The following is a 16,387-nucleotide window of genomic DNA, read 5'->3' on the forward strand; positions in this document are numbered from 1 at the left end:
GTATAATGCTGTTTTTAATTATTTGTTTTTACCACCATAAATAATTTAAAAAGGGGAGACAAAAGATAGCACTTTGTTTGGAAATGACCCACATACAAGATGTAAAACGATGAAACAATTATTTAACACATATCCAATATATTTGTACACATTTACATTTAATAATGTTACTACTCTTACACGTTCCTAGGCCTATTTCATTCGAGAAGGCTACCAGGGTATGGTTGACGGTGGCGAAAACATCGTCGAAGCAAACTGGGCATCGGTGTCATCGATCATTCATCGCGGTGGCACAGTGATTGGCTCGGCTCGTTGTGCAGAATTCCGTGAACGCGCTGGTCGCCTAAAGGCTGCATACAATCTTATTCAAAAGGGTACGCGAAAAGTTACGTTCCTTTGAACTCTTCCGTTTCAATTTATTATCGTCTCGTTTGAAAAGGCGTCTCCAACCTAGTTGTGATCGGTGGTGATGGTTCACTTACTGGTGCGAATTTGTTCCGTACGGAATGGTCTGGCTTGTTGGACGAGCTGCTAGAGTCGAAAAAAATAACACCTGAGCAACGTAAAAAGTTCGACGTCTTGCATATTGTAGGCATGGTGAGTTCATTTTATCAATTAAAAAAGAGATACTGTAAGTGCCTCGCTATTTGTTTTTTTTTTGGGTTTATTTCGTAACATAATTTAATTCTAAATTTTCCTTTCTTAGGTGGGCTCCATTGATAATGATTTTTGCGGCACTGACATGACCATTGGTACCGATTCAGCTTTGCACCGCATCATTGAGGCTATAGATGCTATTGTTAGTACTGCCTATTCTCATCAACGTACATTCATTATGGAGGTGATGGGTCGTCATTGTGGGTAAGTTGTAGTAAGACATGTTTATCTAGTTTAAAAAATATTAAATACAATTGAAATAACAAAAAAGTGCAAGGCCTAACATGCTTAAGTAAAAGCTCCCACCACCAATTGGCGAGAATCGAAAAAGAAAAAAATTCTTGGATGGATATATTTAACTAAAATTTCTTATCACCATTAACTGACTGCCCTTAATTTACGATTTCCTTCTAAATGCAGTTATTTGCCTGTAGTTACTGGTATTATTTCCGAAGCTGATTATGTATTTTGTCCTGAATCGCCACCACCGTTCGACTGGCCCGAACGTCTATGCAATAAGCTTATACAGGCAAGCCAAATAAGACTTTTTCACATAACCATTTTACATTTTAGATTAATATTTTTCGCAGCCAGTGTATTGTTGCCCATTTTGAGTTGTCTATTTAAAAATTTTAGCGCGCCAATTGGTTCAGCATGGCCACAAACGTATATGGTTATGAACAACTTCAAATACAACGATTCTATAGTAATATTTTATTGTAGAGCTTCAAACAAAAATTAGTTTTAATTTAGCTTAATGCTTCTTTTGTTTGTTGGCTGTATGGAATGCTGATCCGACGCGCTTTGGTCCGAGTCAATATGAGAGCATTGAAATGTAGTGTTAGTTGCACACGACCATCCTCTAGTACATACACACATACATTAATACTTTTCTCTCTGAATACGATTGGAACTTAATTGGCTATAAATTGTTACAAGTGACAAATAACTACATACTTAAGTACATAAGTAAACATACATATGTACATACTTACATACATATACATAAGTACATTTATGTTGTCTAAGAAACCCGAGTTTATGTCTTGATTGAATAACGAATTAATAACAAATAAACTACTGCTTGAGTCAGCTGTACTGTTCAAGAAAATACATAGTATATCGAAACTACATTGAGGCATTGCGCTCTGTTATTGGGTATAGTGTATTTTTAGGGAACAAATTAGAGCAAGAAAAGGTAAAACATATTTTAAAAACGCAAAATGCTACATTATGTACTTAGCACATGCTATCAAAGTAAACCGACGGGAGCAAATTCACTCTAGGATCCGCATTTGTTATGGTTACTGTTTGTTGTCTGTCGTTTGTCATGGTGCGTGAATCTTTCTTTTTACAGCTATTTGGCACTTGTAGCCGGTCTTTCCAGCGAGGCTGATTATATTTTCATACCTGAAAATCCCCCAAGAGCAAATTGGCCCGAAAGATTATGTCAGCAATTGTCGCAGGCAAGAAAAAAAAAATAGAAAAATTGAAATAAACAATTTAATGGAGTAGCAAAGTTTGTATATACACATGCATGCATAGATACATACATACATATAAACACTTCTTTAGCTTAATACAGAAATGCCCTAACTCATTTTCTTCCGAAATTCAGCTTTGTACAAAGGTCGGTAGATTATCAATAAAGGCCTAATCGAATGTAAAAATTACTATCCAGGATTTTCAAGAAATTCCGAATTTATTTACATATAAAGTATTGTAAATACTCTGTAAAGACACAAACATTGTACATAGGGCCTTTCTATATTAAGGTAAAGCACGATATGTATAGATGTGTAAAAGTATACGCATACGTGTTGCATATATACATATGTATATGTATATACATACAAACATATGTACTTAGAACGCTGGTATTCATCATCTAGATTTTTTTGTTTTCTAAAGTAGCCGCTTTTGCAAACACGAAGACGAAATTCTTACAAATTTGAGAAGAATTATTTTATTTTTTAATGCACCTTCTTCGCAGTTGGTAATTGAACAATTTGGTATTGAACAATTTTTAATAAAAAAATGCATCCTTTGCCTAACAGGTCAAGCAGACCGATTTCTTTTCGAAATTCAAATTTCGGAAATGTCCAAATTAACAAATTTTTGCAGTGGTCGGTCACATTAGAAATACATACTCTAAAATATTCAAAGGACGGCTTCAGAGTACTCAGTCGATTGATTTAAAAATGACCAGTTTTAACAATTTTTACAAGCTTGGCGCACGCCTTTTTCAGCGCAGAAGTATTCCCACTTAAAGAAATATTCATTTTTATTACTTATGTATGTACATATGTGTTTACCTAAGCGAAGGAGGGGCTGTGCTTATGCTGACTTCCCTGTGCTCATAATATTCCCTTTATTTTATTTCTTCTACTTAATTAAACGCCGACGTTTTCATTCATTGAAACACTCATGGTTTTTATTGCACACATTGCAATCATTTGCACTGGATGCCTATTTTTCCTTGATTCATTATGTTATTTCTTACCGTGTGTAATATTCTGCTTTGATAGCTATTTGAGGATTTTCGAACGTTGATTGGCGGGAGTTTGAATTTCTTATCAGTTTATAATAAATACATATATTATTTCTTATTTGATTTAACATTGCACTTTTACCTACACCACACCGTCGCCTCTTCCTCACCCCCGCTGCAGCACGCACCAAGGAGTCCCGTAAAGAGCAGCTTGTATTACAAAAAAAAAAAAAAAAATTGTTTATAGCCCAAAAATATTTAAGAAAATTTTTTTGAAGCCCCGCAAATTTTCCTACCTGCAATCCTGTTATTGTGGTTTTCTCATATTCCTTTTTACCTGTTTCCCATCCTTGTTTGTCTATGTTTTTTTTTTCTCCTTAAACGATCGGACATTTTCAGTTAATTTTTTTTTTTTTAATTTGAAGGGGTTAGAATCATAAGGGTCTAAGTGACATTTTTTGAAAATATAAGTTATACCCATATTTGTATAGTTAAATATAGTGTTTATTTGGTGACAAAGAGATCCAAGTCATTTCGGACATTGCAGTGCCATCTATTGGCCGGGCAAGAATCATTTCAAATGCATTTACCCAGAATTTACAATAAGTAATCAACTTTAACCTTAATTATCTCAAAACAATGTCAGACCTACTTAGATCCTTTTGATAGTAACCCCTTCATTTCATAGCTCACAACGCCGTAAAAGATAATTTTATATGCTTAACTTAAATTTTTGTATAGTGAAAGTTTAATTTAAAAGCAAGAATTGTTCACACTTGCCTGGTTATCAGGTTATCTGGTTAAAAATTATTATTGTGTAGTGTATTTTATTGTTGTAAACTGAATAAAAAATATAGCCATATAAACACATAACCTGATAACCAGGCAAGTGTGAAGAACCTCAATACTTAAATGTTTTATTACAAACGGAAAAACTTTTAATTGTTATATGCGCTTAAATTCTTAATATCACTTATGGTTACTACACTGTACATGTATCTAATATTATTACGTATTATTTGCATTTGTTTTGTTAAAATATTTTATCATTTGTTTTTATAATTCTATTTAGTTATTTAGCCATTTCGGCGGCTTTAGCTAGCGAGGCTGATTTCATATTTATACCCGAGGAGCCGGTCCCAGTTAACTGGCCGGAAAAATTGTGCAAAAAAATACTGCAGGTCAGAGTGCAGTTTCAATTTGGAAAGCTTAATTCATAATTGTTTTGACTTATGGTTTTGCGGTTATTTGTTAGTAATTTGTTTATAAGCTTTTGTAAAAATTACTTCTCTTTTGCTTGCTAAGGGTTTGGCTGGTGCATAAGCTGGAAAAGCTGCATAAATTTTTTTTTTTCTTTTGGGACAAACAATAATGTATTAAACAATAATAACAACAGCTTGTTCTTAATATAATATTTTTAAACATTTGATGAATAAAGGAAAACGTGTTTAGGTCAACCTGAAAAACGATATAAACCGATTTAACGTTTCTATTAAGATTTACTACGAATTGAATCATTTTGTCTCTGTTTCGCTGGAGTGAAATTATACTTCTGACAACTAAATATTTTCACTAGAAACAGTACGAGTTTATCAGATATTGCTGCATATTCACAAATGAAGACTTAAGCACTTTTTCCTATTTAGCGTAATCTTCCTCCCGCGTTTCTAATATATTTATTTTTTTTTTACTAAACATATACATATGTAAGTACACATATTGTGACCGCCAAAAAAAACTTTTGTCGTAAAGGTATTTGTGTTTATTTGGTGCGTGGACTAGATTACGTTTGTTTTTATATTGCTTTGTTTTTGGTAGGATATTCATACATACATAAAGGCCTAATAAATTTGTGAAGAATAAAAAATTCAAAATTATTAATCGAATAAGCAAATTCACCCCACAAAAAAAAATTAAGTGTGCATACATACATACATAAATATTTCTACATTCGCTTTCGCGTTTTTTTATTTCTTACATCACTCTAGTGCCATTCGATGTACAACGACTATTCACTGTACATATCCATCAAATTTTTTTTTTGTCATCACAAATCCATCGGGACATATGTACATATATAGGCTTAGTTCGATTCATTAAAAAGCAATTGAATGGTAACTTTCGCCAACATCACGCTTAATAGTTGTAGTTGTATTTTTTGTTATTTGTTCATCTATTATTGCTAAAATAATAAATACATATCGCCCATTAATTAACCCGTTTTTTTTTGTTTAAAACTAAATTTTGATAAATGTACATATTTTCTCACTATTCCATTTGTCGATTTATGTATACATACATTCATATGTATGTGCGAGTGTTAAGACTTAAACATTTTTTCCAGAAATATTTAAAGAGATAAAATCAATATCGAAGTTTTAAACTCGTTGCAATTTATATATTTATTAATAGAGTATTTATAGAAACTAAACACGGAGTGACCCACATGGAATTTTAAGATTTGCTTTATGTGACTCAAAACAAAAAAAAAATAAGTTACCTTTACAAAATTTCTAACTTTAGGAAAAAGGAATATTTATGCAAAAAACCTACATTTGTACATATCATGAATTATATATGTAAATCGACAAAGTGGGGGAACTTAGTAGCTCCAATATTCATCCTAAATGTATTCGTAAACGTTTCATAATAATTTTTGTTGAATTTTACTAAATGCGTCCACTAATTGCAACTTTTTCTTCAAACATCCAAACCCTATCGCTTTAATTTCCAAACAATCAGGAGCGTAATGCTGGTCAACGCTTGAACATTATTATCGTCGCCGAGGGTGCCATCGATCGTGAGGGCCACCCCATTACTGCCGAGGATGTCAAGAAAGTGGTCGTTGACAAGCTGCAGCAGGACACTCGCATCACTGTGCTCGGTCATGTGCAACGTGGTGGTAATCCCAGTGCTTTTGATCGTGTTTTGGTGCGTAGTTTTTCAATAAAAAGAATGTCGACATTTCTATAATGAATAGAACCTTTCTCGCTTAGGGTTGCCGCATGGGTGCTGAGGCTACGTTGGCTCTTATGGAAGCCACACCTGATTCAGTGCCATGTGTCGTCTCGTTGGATGGCAATCAGGCGGTGCGTGTACCGTTGATGGAGTGCGTTGAACGTACCAAAGAAGTCGCCCAGGCGATGGCGGAGAAGAATTGGGAATTGGCCGTGAAATTGCGTGGACGCTCTTTCGAACGCAATCTGGAAACTTACAAAATGTTGACGCGTCTGAAGCCGCCAAAGGAATCGATCGAAAACGCAAAGGTGAGCAACAATTGTTGGGTGAATATATTAATGGTTTTTTTTTTTAACTTTTTCTGTTTCTTTAAGGAGGGTTTTCGCATGGCTGTCATGCATATTGGCGCACCCGCTTGTGGTATGAATGCTGCCGTGCGTAGCTTTGTGCGCAACTGCATTTACCGTGGTGACACTGTTTTTGGCGTGCATGACGGCATTGAAGGTCTGATTGCTGGCAATATCAAGGAGATGGGTTGGTAAGTAGTTCAAATCTCAGTTCTCGCATTGTTTCAGCATTAAAACCATGAACACTTTTAGGTCAGATGTAACTGGTTGGGTTGGTCAAGGTGGTGCTTTCCTCGGCACTAAGCGTACACTGCCCGAGGGCAAATTCAAGGAGATTGCCGCACGCCTCAAGGAGTTCAAAATCCAAGGCTTACTTGTTATTGGTGGCTTTGAGGCCTATCACGCTTGCGGTCAGATCTCCGATCAGCGTCCCAACTATCCTGAATTCTGTATCCCAATGGTGGTTATACCATCAACTATCTCGAATAATGTTCCTGGTACTGAATTCTCACTCGGATGCGATACCGGTCTCAATGAGATTACAGAGATTTGCGATCGTATACGCCAATCGGCACAGGGCACAAAACGCCGTGTCTTCGTCATTGAGACAATGGGTGGCTATTGTGGTTATCTAGCCACTTTGGCTGGCTTGGCTGGTGGCGCTGATGCTGCATACATCTACGAGGAGAAATTCTCCATTAAAGATCTGCAACAAGATGTCTACCATATGGCCTCGAAGATGGCCGAAGGTGTCCAACGTGGTTTGATATTGCGCAATGAGAAGGCTTCTGAAAACTATAACACTGATTTTATACACCGTTTGTACTCAGAAGAGGGCAAGGGTCTATTCTCGTGCCGTATGAATATTTTGGGTAAATGAAATGTTTGAATTACGCGTTCTATTTATGAAATACAAATGGGTCTTTCTTTGTTACTGTGTAGGTCACATGCAGCAGGGTGGCTCACCAACGCCTTTCGATCGTAATATGGGCACCAAGATGGCTGCCAAGTGCGTTGACTGGCTGAATGAACAAATCAAGAGCAACACCAAACCAGATGGCACTGTGCGTTGTGAAAGCAGCGATTCAGCTTGTTTACTCGGTATTGTGCGTCGTCAGTACCGTTTCACACCTCTAGCAGATTTGATTGCCGAAACCAACTTTGAGTGAGTAGAGTTGAAAAATGTAAATTTCAGCCCAAATATGCGAGTGCGGCCGAGGCTATGTTCTAAAGTGGCACCAGCCAAGTCAAGAATTGCACCTGACTACCCTGATATGATCCGCGGAGCAGGCGGTATGAGGTACCAAGCACTGCGGGTTAGGAATTGAAGTGGATAAGAGTTGAGGGGGAGGAAGCTGGAAGAGTTTCGTTACTCAGTTGAGATCCAGAGTCCCTGGGGGCTGGGAGGATGCTGAGCTTGCCGTTTGGCTCGAGCAACCTAAGACCACAATTATTTTCATGGTCATTACGAAACGTAGAACCGGCACACGTGGAAAAATCTATCTACTCAGAAATTAATGTGTTTTAAGTGAATGCAAATTTTGTTTTTTTTTGCATTTTAAGCAATACTACACTGCTCTAGAAAATAGGCGTAAGGATTATCATTTGAATTGTTTTTTAAAACTAATGGACTTATTCATAAAAAAATAAAATAGTTTTAAAAAGCTCTATTCTATCTTAATTGATAGTTTCATACAGATTTTCGATTTATAAGAAACCCATTTAGAAATATATTTTTTTCTACTTTTACATAGACAACGCATCCCCAAGTCGCAGTGGTGGCTCAAATTACGTCCCCTATTGAGAATCCTGGCTAAACACGATTCCGCTTACGAAGAGGAGGGTATGTACATTACAGTCGAGGAGGAGTGTGCTACCGATGCGGTAGCTTAGGCATTGACAGCTACACTAGGAAAGCAGTATAGTAGTAGCAAGTGACTAAACACTCAAAAGTGTTCGCTACTCGTAACAAAAAAACACGCCAGTTGCATTAAGTTAAAAGCTACAGAATGCGTGAAAATTGGAGTAACATATTCATGAACAAATAAACACAAAAGTAAATATTAAACGCACATAAATTATCATATTTTTACTTTGCTGGATTAGCAAAGTGATTCGCTTCTATGATTTAAATTATTATTACATGTTATCATATCATTAAATACATACATGCGTAAATACATACATATATTCGTTCCATAACATACTTGAAAGGTGTTAACAGAAACTCAGGTTCTAGCACAATTCTACACAAACTAACGTTGGACACCAATTGTAAATTTTGCGTAAATTGAAAGAAAAAAAAAATCATGTAGATTTACGTAAATGGTCATACGCTTTTGCTTTGATGGATTTATTTTACTAATTTTATGTATTTTTTTTTTTTATTTTTTATTTATTTTAAAAGCTGCATGCCATGTACATACATGCATATGTATGTACACATGTTTATGGCTTCCATTGTATTATTATGTTTTGTGATTAAGTTTGCTGTACATGAAATATAACTGATATTAAATTGTACTCGTATTTGCATTAGCAAAAAGGCATAGAAAAAAGTTGTGGCAAAATTAAAACAACTGTTTAGTATATTGAGATGTTTCAATCTTCGAGCTAGAAGGTCTTGTCGATGTTTTATTGAACAACGCTAATGTTGAAGTAAAAATAAAATTCCAATAATGTATTCGTAAATACCATATACATACATACATAATATATTAAAAGTTAATAGCAGTTTGTTGTTATTGTTGATGCGAACTACTACTTGTGCTGACTTCAATAAAGGGATTTTTAGGCGCGAACACCCACCGCTGCAACAAAGCGTGCACAACTTATCCACTCATGACCCGCAAAGTTACCCGGAAGACGTGACTTGCGTAGCAACAACTGTGAATTACTTAAGGCTATAAGAAGAATAAAGTTACTCGATATAAAAATATGTATACTTACAAATACATTTTTAAACAGAATTGTAAGTACCTATCGTAACAACTAGCAAGAATGTCTGTAAAGCAAAACGAACGAAAGAAAAATAAACGAAATGCGTTGCATTGTTAAACGAAATGTTGTATGAGTATTTCAGTATAAATCAAATGCCTTGATTCAAAATTACATGCATACGTTGATTCCACAAAAACTTAAAACTTGAACTATTTATTTAGTTGTACAAACGTATGTATGTATGTACCTGTTTTTATCCTCGTTTTTCATCTGCGGGTGTGAAAAAATGTTACATTACAAAAAATGTATAAGAATAAATACAAAAATGCAAATGTTATGATATTAATAAAAAATTAAAGAAAAGAATATTACTTAATTGATTGATTTTCATTCGAGGATGGTAGTCTTCAAATCAATAAAAAATTATAGTTAAAAAAAACTAAAACCTCGCTATAAAATTCCCATTCGTACTGTCATCAGGTATCTAACTTAAAAATAGAAATCGCTGCATCTTTTAGGCGCATCAATATTACATATATGTACTATAGTTACATCCCAAGCTAATAAAAGGGAGGTAATAAATAGAGCTTTGGCTAAAAGAGCCCCAGCTAAAGTTTAGGATTTTCTCAACAATTATTGTATGTCCTTAAAACACAAAGGATCTTGTCGACTAAATATTTGCTCAGACGGATGGAAAATATTGGGGGACCGCAGCGAGACAATCCAGACTACACGGCATACTAGCAGGAGTAATTAAATCTATACCCTGTATAAAGTTACACTCGTTCGATACATTAAAATCCTCAACGGGTGTTTAGGGAATGAACGCAACTTATTGTTGATAAGCGTGAAGTTTGAGTAAGGTTCGCATAAAAACTAGTTTCGGAGGACTCAGCACTCGCGATGTCCGGAGCATGGGCTCTTTTCGCATATCCCCGGCGTAATGAGAACAACGCTTTTTTAAATAATCGTAAAAGCAGCAATAAGTGCTGCGTCCGGACGTTACTAGATTTAGAAACAACGTTCTTAGTTGACTAAGGGTAGGTTTAATATTAAATCAGGAGAAACAGTGGATGGAATCATATGAACAGTAAAAGCATAAACAGACGGCAGCGTTGATCTGGATCAACTCGGGGGGAATTAACTGCAGTTGATCCGGATTAAGTCCGAGTTAGTCCGGCCAACGCTGCTGTCTGTTTAAGCTTTAACAGTCGTAGAGTTTCGTGCTCAAACCGGATCCCGACGAAATATCTACTTAACTTACACTCACGGTTTTTAAGATAAGGCTTTCGATGCTTCCTCCTCGGAAAAAATAACAAAAAAGCCCCTCAAGAAAAAAAAAAATGCAATATGCCTTAAATGAGAGTCCACACTTTTGTTGACAACTCTTGCAAATAATTTAAGGACTACGGTTTTAAGGTTCCTGGATTTTTCGATGCTGTAATGGAAAATGTGGATCTAGCCGGCTGATTGGTGTCCTCGTAAGAGCAAATGCAGACGTCACCGACCGAAAGGTAAGAAAATTTTTAATCACATAATTGAATGGTTGCAGCTGCCTACATAAAGGAGTTATATCGCAAAATCTTGGATCTTAATAATCGGTGATATAGGAGATATAACTTATACAACACCGAACTTGATGATTTTCTTGTTTACTTTGTATGATTATTTAGAAAATAGCTAACGGAATTGCTCGGTATTACCCGTCCAAAGGAAGGAGTTTTAAAGTAAAACTCCATATCGGGACAATCATCTGCTATAGTGGCGCGATTGTGTAGGTTCCGACAAATGATTAATACATTATAAAAGTACACAAGCTTACTAAATTTCAGTCGGATATCTCGAAAACTGAGGGACTAGATTACGTTCAAACAAACAGACAGACGGAAATGGCTAAGCCGACTCAGCTCGACGTTTTGAAAATGGGCCTATCTCTTCTTCTTCTTCTGGTACCTAAAAGTATTAAAGTTATAACAACATTTCTTGCTCATGAAAGGTATAAATAAAAACACAGCCAGGTGTGAATATCCCAAATATTAAATATTAATGGGTCCTTTTCGTTTTCCCAGTCAGAACCACTATTAATATAAAAAAATCATATCGAGGGCTTATATTCATCAAAACAACTTGTCTGTAGTTTTCACAAAAACTACTTTCTGATGTTAGAACCCAACTGGGATTTATGTAAGTGTCATCACTGATGTTGCTTTTAACTTTGCAATTTAATAAAAAAATCCCTCTAAAAGGCGATGAAGAAGGTAAACGTCAATATAATATATATATCAGAATCTCATTTTTCAGAAAATTGCAAATAGGGTGTATTGAACATAAGTCCTCGAGATAAAATTTTGCAAAATCGGTAGCAGTATTTTATAGTTTTTTTTTGGTTACTTCAATAGTTGCAAGAAGCAATTGAAATTGAATGCTCCATTGCTTGTTAGCGACTTGTATGCTTGTAAAACACTGTGCTCATGATAAAAAGTAGCCTAAAAAAATTTATAAAAAAACCCCATTAGCTTCGGATATTGGCTTGGCATTAAATATGTAAGGAATGGTGCGCGCTGTTGAAGGAAATCCCCTGAAACTTAATAAACACAGAATGACTCAATCAGCATTTAAATAAATATTGGCGTCCAGCTCTTTATGGCAAACGACAATCAATGAGTCATGGTTTTTTTTCTGAAACTTCCACAACAATGCTCATCCGCGGTAGTAAAGTAAATGTGACTAGTACGACTGGAAGTGCTGAATTGTGTAAGGCTCTATTTGGTTGCAGAATACCCTTAAAGTCATGAAGTGGACAAATTTCAACAGACTCGGAAAATCTCATGTTCGCTGAAAAGTCTACGATTGTGTCTTTCCACTGCTTTTAGAGAATTTAAATTAAGTTGATAACCATTGAAATTCCGCTAATGGCAAAATTATTTTTTAGACCTACCCTACCACCTCTAGTTTACGACATAAATAGTAAATGGAAGCATCGTGTTGTTTATTATGTCGGGTTTACTCGCCCCGAAACTTAAAAAAGATCGATTGTGCTCAACCATAATTGAAAATCACTCTAATCTTAGGTTATTTAGGACATTGACCACAGTGGAGAGTGCCAGACCTAAATTTTGTTAAGGAAGTCCAACCTCAGCAATTTTTTTTTTGGACCTATGGTGCCGTCTTCGCTGGAATGACCCATCAGCCAAAGGTATAACGTTTTGTCATTAGTTTATGATGATAGAAGGATTTACAGATGCCTTCGGTTACCAATATCCAACCATTTAAAAACAAAACAGTTTGAAATTACCTATGCCCCTTTTAAAATAAATACAAATACACAGTCTTTAATTGATGATTCTATTGGGTATTCCTCTTAATGAACAGTTGCCTGTCTCTGAGTCATTTAATGAAATGATCGTTTGTCTCAGGTATAGATGCATGTATATCAGTGGCGAACGCAGGTAGGGGTTTTGGGGGTTCAACTCCCCACTATTTGCAAAAATCTGCAGATAAAAAACCAAGCAAGGAGAATGAATACAATGTTGTGTACAACAAACACCTCATTTTGACATTCGGAATACGGCTACGAAAATCTCAGATACTCTGGTAACACCACCTTGTATGAACTTACCTTGGAACTAACATAACCTCTAAAAGTACTACATACATACATACATATACTATAGTATACTATACACGCATATCCTTGATATGAATTTTAAGATTTTAGAAGCTTTCGAAAGGGTAAAAATAATTGAACTCAGAATACATAGTTCTCTCAAAATTTTGCATGCTCAATATCTTTTAGAGTTTCTAGTGAACGCGGGTTACTGATCCATATTCTGAGAAAAAATTAATTTACCTATTTGGAAGAAAAAGTGTATTTTCAATGTCCGTAAATCACCAAAACAAATGCGAATGCATTCCGTAAAAACAAGTAACGAGTTTGCACAAACTACAGTGACAACCGAAAGTTCACCTGACGAGTATCAATTAGCGCAAAAACTAAGACGCTCTGTTGCTGAGGACCTTAGTGCACCTGATTTTAGAGTAAGTCATCGAGTCCCACAGTTCCCAGTATATAATGAATACTAACGATTAGGCGTAGTTTGGTTAAGGCCAGAAGTCATCTCTGCTCTAAGTTGAAAAAAATTTTGACCACCATTGTTTTCAAGATGCCGGTAATTTCACAACCCTTTGCGTCCCGAAAATCAAGTTTTACATTCCCTGCGACCTAATTTACATATTGACGTTCTTGCAGGTTCCACTTAGTGATGTGTAAAATATTTCTCGCGATAACTAAGCTTTAACGAGAACTTCTTGAAAATCTGTGGTCACCGGATGCTAATTTTAAATTTCCGCCTTCGACCAATCGTAATTTGAAATTTCAATTATCATGTGTTAATATGTGTCAAAAGAAATTTTCTACACATTTCCACAAACTAATAGGAGTGCGATATTTTGATCAGTTTGATATCTTTCTATAAAAGTCTAGCTGGTTATACAACAAACACCAAAAAAATAATTTCAGGCTTCAATATATGTACAAAAATGATAAACATTTTGGAAAATTTCACCAAAGTTTCAGACTTTTTAATCAGAATCTTTAGAAAAAATTTTGGTGTGCAGTTTTGTAGCCCATTTCATTTAATTCTGATGAAGGCGATTAAAGCGCCAATAAATGAAGAAAAAGAAGAAGTGCAAGTTTTAAGCTGCTGAAAAATCCCTTTGATTTTTGGCCATTTTTTTTTTGCTGGCAGTGTTCTGTATGTATGTACATACATATATAAAATAAAATTGTCGAACATACTTTGTATGGAAAAAACATGAAACACCTTCAACCAAAAAAAAAAAAAATCTCAGAAATCAACGAGATTTTTTACCAACATGAAACTTGCTCTTCGTTATACTAGAATTAAATGGGCTACAAAACTGCATACCAAATTTTTTTCTATTTTTTATGATTAAAAAATTTGAAATTTTGATGAAAATTTGCAGAATTTTTTATAATTTTTTACACAAAGTTTGAAATGTAAAACTTTTATAAAAAAATAAAAAAAACAACATTAAATACACAAAATTGGAATTGATTATATGAAAAAAATTTTAACCAACACTTTATTGTGTCTGCAATATTTTAATCCAATTCTATTAAAAAAAATCGACAGTCTTCTTAGTGGATCATTATGCCTTCAAATACGCATCCTAATCCATCATTTTGTACAAAATTGTAATCTTAAGGAATTTTTGTAGAAATGTGTATTGGGTATGAATTCCTAATCAACAAACAAACTGCACATACGTCATCTGAGACTACACGCGCCGGCTAGCTGGCTAGTTGCACTCTTTTGCCTGCTCTGCCCAAAGCTAATCGGGAAGATCGGAAAGTTTATGTCGAACCCGTTCGAGCATAGTTTAGTTCTAACTGTATGTACGTGCAGTTCGGTCTGCGGCAAGGCCTACATATATATTTAGAATCGGTAGATATTCACCACTCCTAAATACTAGTTAGCAGTAGCACTTTACTCGCGTTTATGTGTACATAGTATGTACGTTTGGATGTAAATACATACATACGTAAATATGTATGTATGTATGTAACCACGAAGATCGCTCTTGAGTTGGCCTGGTATGTTTTGGTAGTGAGATGGACACGGGACCGAATGAGCGTAACACTCTGTTAGCTAAAAATTTGCGTGCACGAAAATACGTTCAGACCGGAAGTATCAGTAGTGTAGAGCAATCGAGTGATATGGCATCGGATGTGTCTGTAACATCGGCTGCTGCTGAGTCCGCGGACTTTGAAGGTTCTGTTGAATCGATGGCATCGATCACATCAAGCGATCTGGATGAGTTCAATTGGAGGCGCCTGCGGTTTTACTTGGTGGAGCCGATGGTGTTCATTCTGTTGTTTGCCTACAACTTATCGGGTACTGCGTTTTTTTTTAATTTTTATATTCAAACAAATTTATGCTTGTTTTCTTCGGCTTTTTAGACACAATTTTGAAAAATCAAATAATTTACCAAACCTGCACTGCTATCTTCTATTTCAACGAGACGGATTGTCGCCAATTGGGCACAAAAAATGCCAGTGAACACATTCAGGTAAGGGCCGAGGAGGAATACTACATATGTATGTACAGTGAGTTATGAAATTCCAAAAATATAACGAAGCTAATAACTTTCTAAAAATTCTGAATGAAAAATTTTCTCTGAACTGTAGACTTTTTTCCTGTTAAACTTACTCCTTATGGCGTTTTGCCTTCTCAGTGTCCTCTACGCATAAATACTAAGGAAAGGGCACTGAGAAGGCAACATTTTTCGGGGGAAAAGAAAACGGAATTAGCGAATTGGAAAAATCACTCGGAGGTAGAAAGTTTTATAGTTGTTTAATTCTCACACCAAAATTATTCCAGGCAAAAGATTTGCAGATTATCACACAAATGTTGGAATTTAAATCTTTACCTCGACTTCGATTCGCAATCGGAGGTTAGCCATTTCTTGCCGAGAGCGAATGCATTTCTGCTTTAAAAATTTTGCTCGGGCAAAAAGAGTACTTGGGCCCTACCGATTGCTGATACCACTAACCACTATGCCATGGAAGCCGAATCTGTTTAGTTCGCTAAATTGGATAATAGATCACTGATACTGATAGATAGTGGACTAGTTTCTAGCAGATTCAAGCATTTGCACAACCACGGGAATTATAGTTGTGCTAACATCAAAAATACATACATATGTATGTATATTAGAGTACCATTGTCGATTTTTCGGATTACTATTTTATAGCACTTCTGATTCCCGGATCTAGTAGATTTGCTCAAGTAAGAGTAAACAAAGCCGAATAAGAGCATATATATATAAGAGCATACTGTCAAAACAGTAAATTTTTTAATACTAAATTTTTCGATAGGACACGTTGTTTAATTTTGTTAAATTAAAAAAAAAAATATATATATGATTTATAAAAATAATTAGTAAAGAAAATGTAAATAACGGCGATTTT

At 35.3% G+C, this 16,387-nt stretch overlaps 2 protein-coding genes across 6 annotated transcripts in view; both read left to right on the plus strand.

The window, feature by feature from the left end:
• The window catches only part of LOC118743405 (ATP-dependent 6-phosphofructokinase), a 17,051-nt gene extending 7,535 nt beyond the window's left edge, over positions 1 to 9,516 (plus strand). For 2 of the 5 annotated variants that reach the window (XM_036476055.1, XM_036476052.1), the window contains exons 2-11: positions 191 to 374; positions 440 to 597; positions 707 to 861; positions 4,221 to 4,329; positions 5,891 to 6,079; positions 6,145 to 6,414; positions 6,481 to 6,644; positions 6,706 to 7,325; positions 7,396 to 7,618; positions 8,208 to 8,430. In XM_036476055.1, the coding sequence (XP_036331948.1) occupies positions 191 to 374; positions 440 to 597; positions 707 to 861; positions 4,221 to 4,329; positions 5,891 to 6,079; positions 6,145 to 6,414; positions 6,481 to 6,644; positions 6,706 to 7,325; positions 7,396 to 7,618; positions 8,208 to 8,346 (2,211 nt within the window). In that variant the 3' untranslated portion in view covers positions 8,347 to 8,430. Of the gene's footprint in view, positions 1 to 190; positions 375 to 439; positions 598 to 706; positions 862 to 1,077; positions 1,187 to 2,014; positions 2,124 to 4,220; positions 4,330 to 5,890; positions 6,080 to 6,144; positions 6,645 to 6,705; positions 7,326 to 7,395; positions 7,619 to 8,207 lie in introns of all 5 variants that reach the window. The other 3 variants (XM_036476054.1, XM_036476053.1, XM_036476051.1) reach the window with 3 other exon arrangements.
• A 5,217-nt stretch (positions 9,517 to 14,733) lies between these two features.
• The window catches only part of LOC118743407, a 31,985-nt gene continuing 30,331 nt past the window's right edge, over positions 14,734 to 16,387 (plus strand). Inside the window, exons 1-2 of the mRNA XM_036476056.1 lie at positions 14,734 to 15,311; positions 15,377 to 15,486. Coding sequence (XP_036331949.1) covers positions 15,029 to 15,311; positions 15,377 to 15,486 — 393 coding nt within the window. The 5' untranslated portion in view covers positions 14,734 to 15,028. The remainder of the gene's footprint in view (positions 15,312 to 15,376; positions 15,487 to 16,387) is intronic.

This window comes from Rhagoletis pomonella, unplaced genomic scaffold, assembly GCF_013731165.1.
Source record: "Rhagoletis pomonella isolate Grant_MI unplaced genomic scaffold, Rhpom_1.0 Rhpom_scaffold_00007, whole genome shotgun sequence".
In the NCBI taxonomy this organism is placed as follows: Eukaryota; Metazoa; Arthropoda; class Insecta; order Diptera; family Tephritidae; genus Rhagoletis; species Rhagoletis pomonella.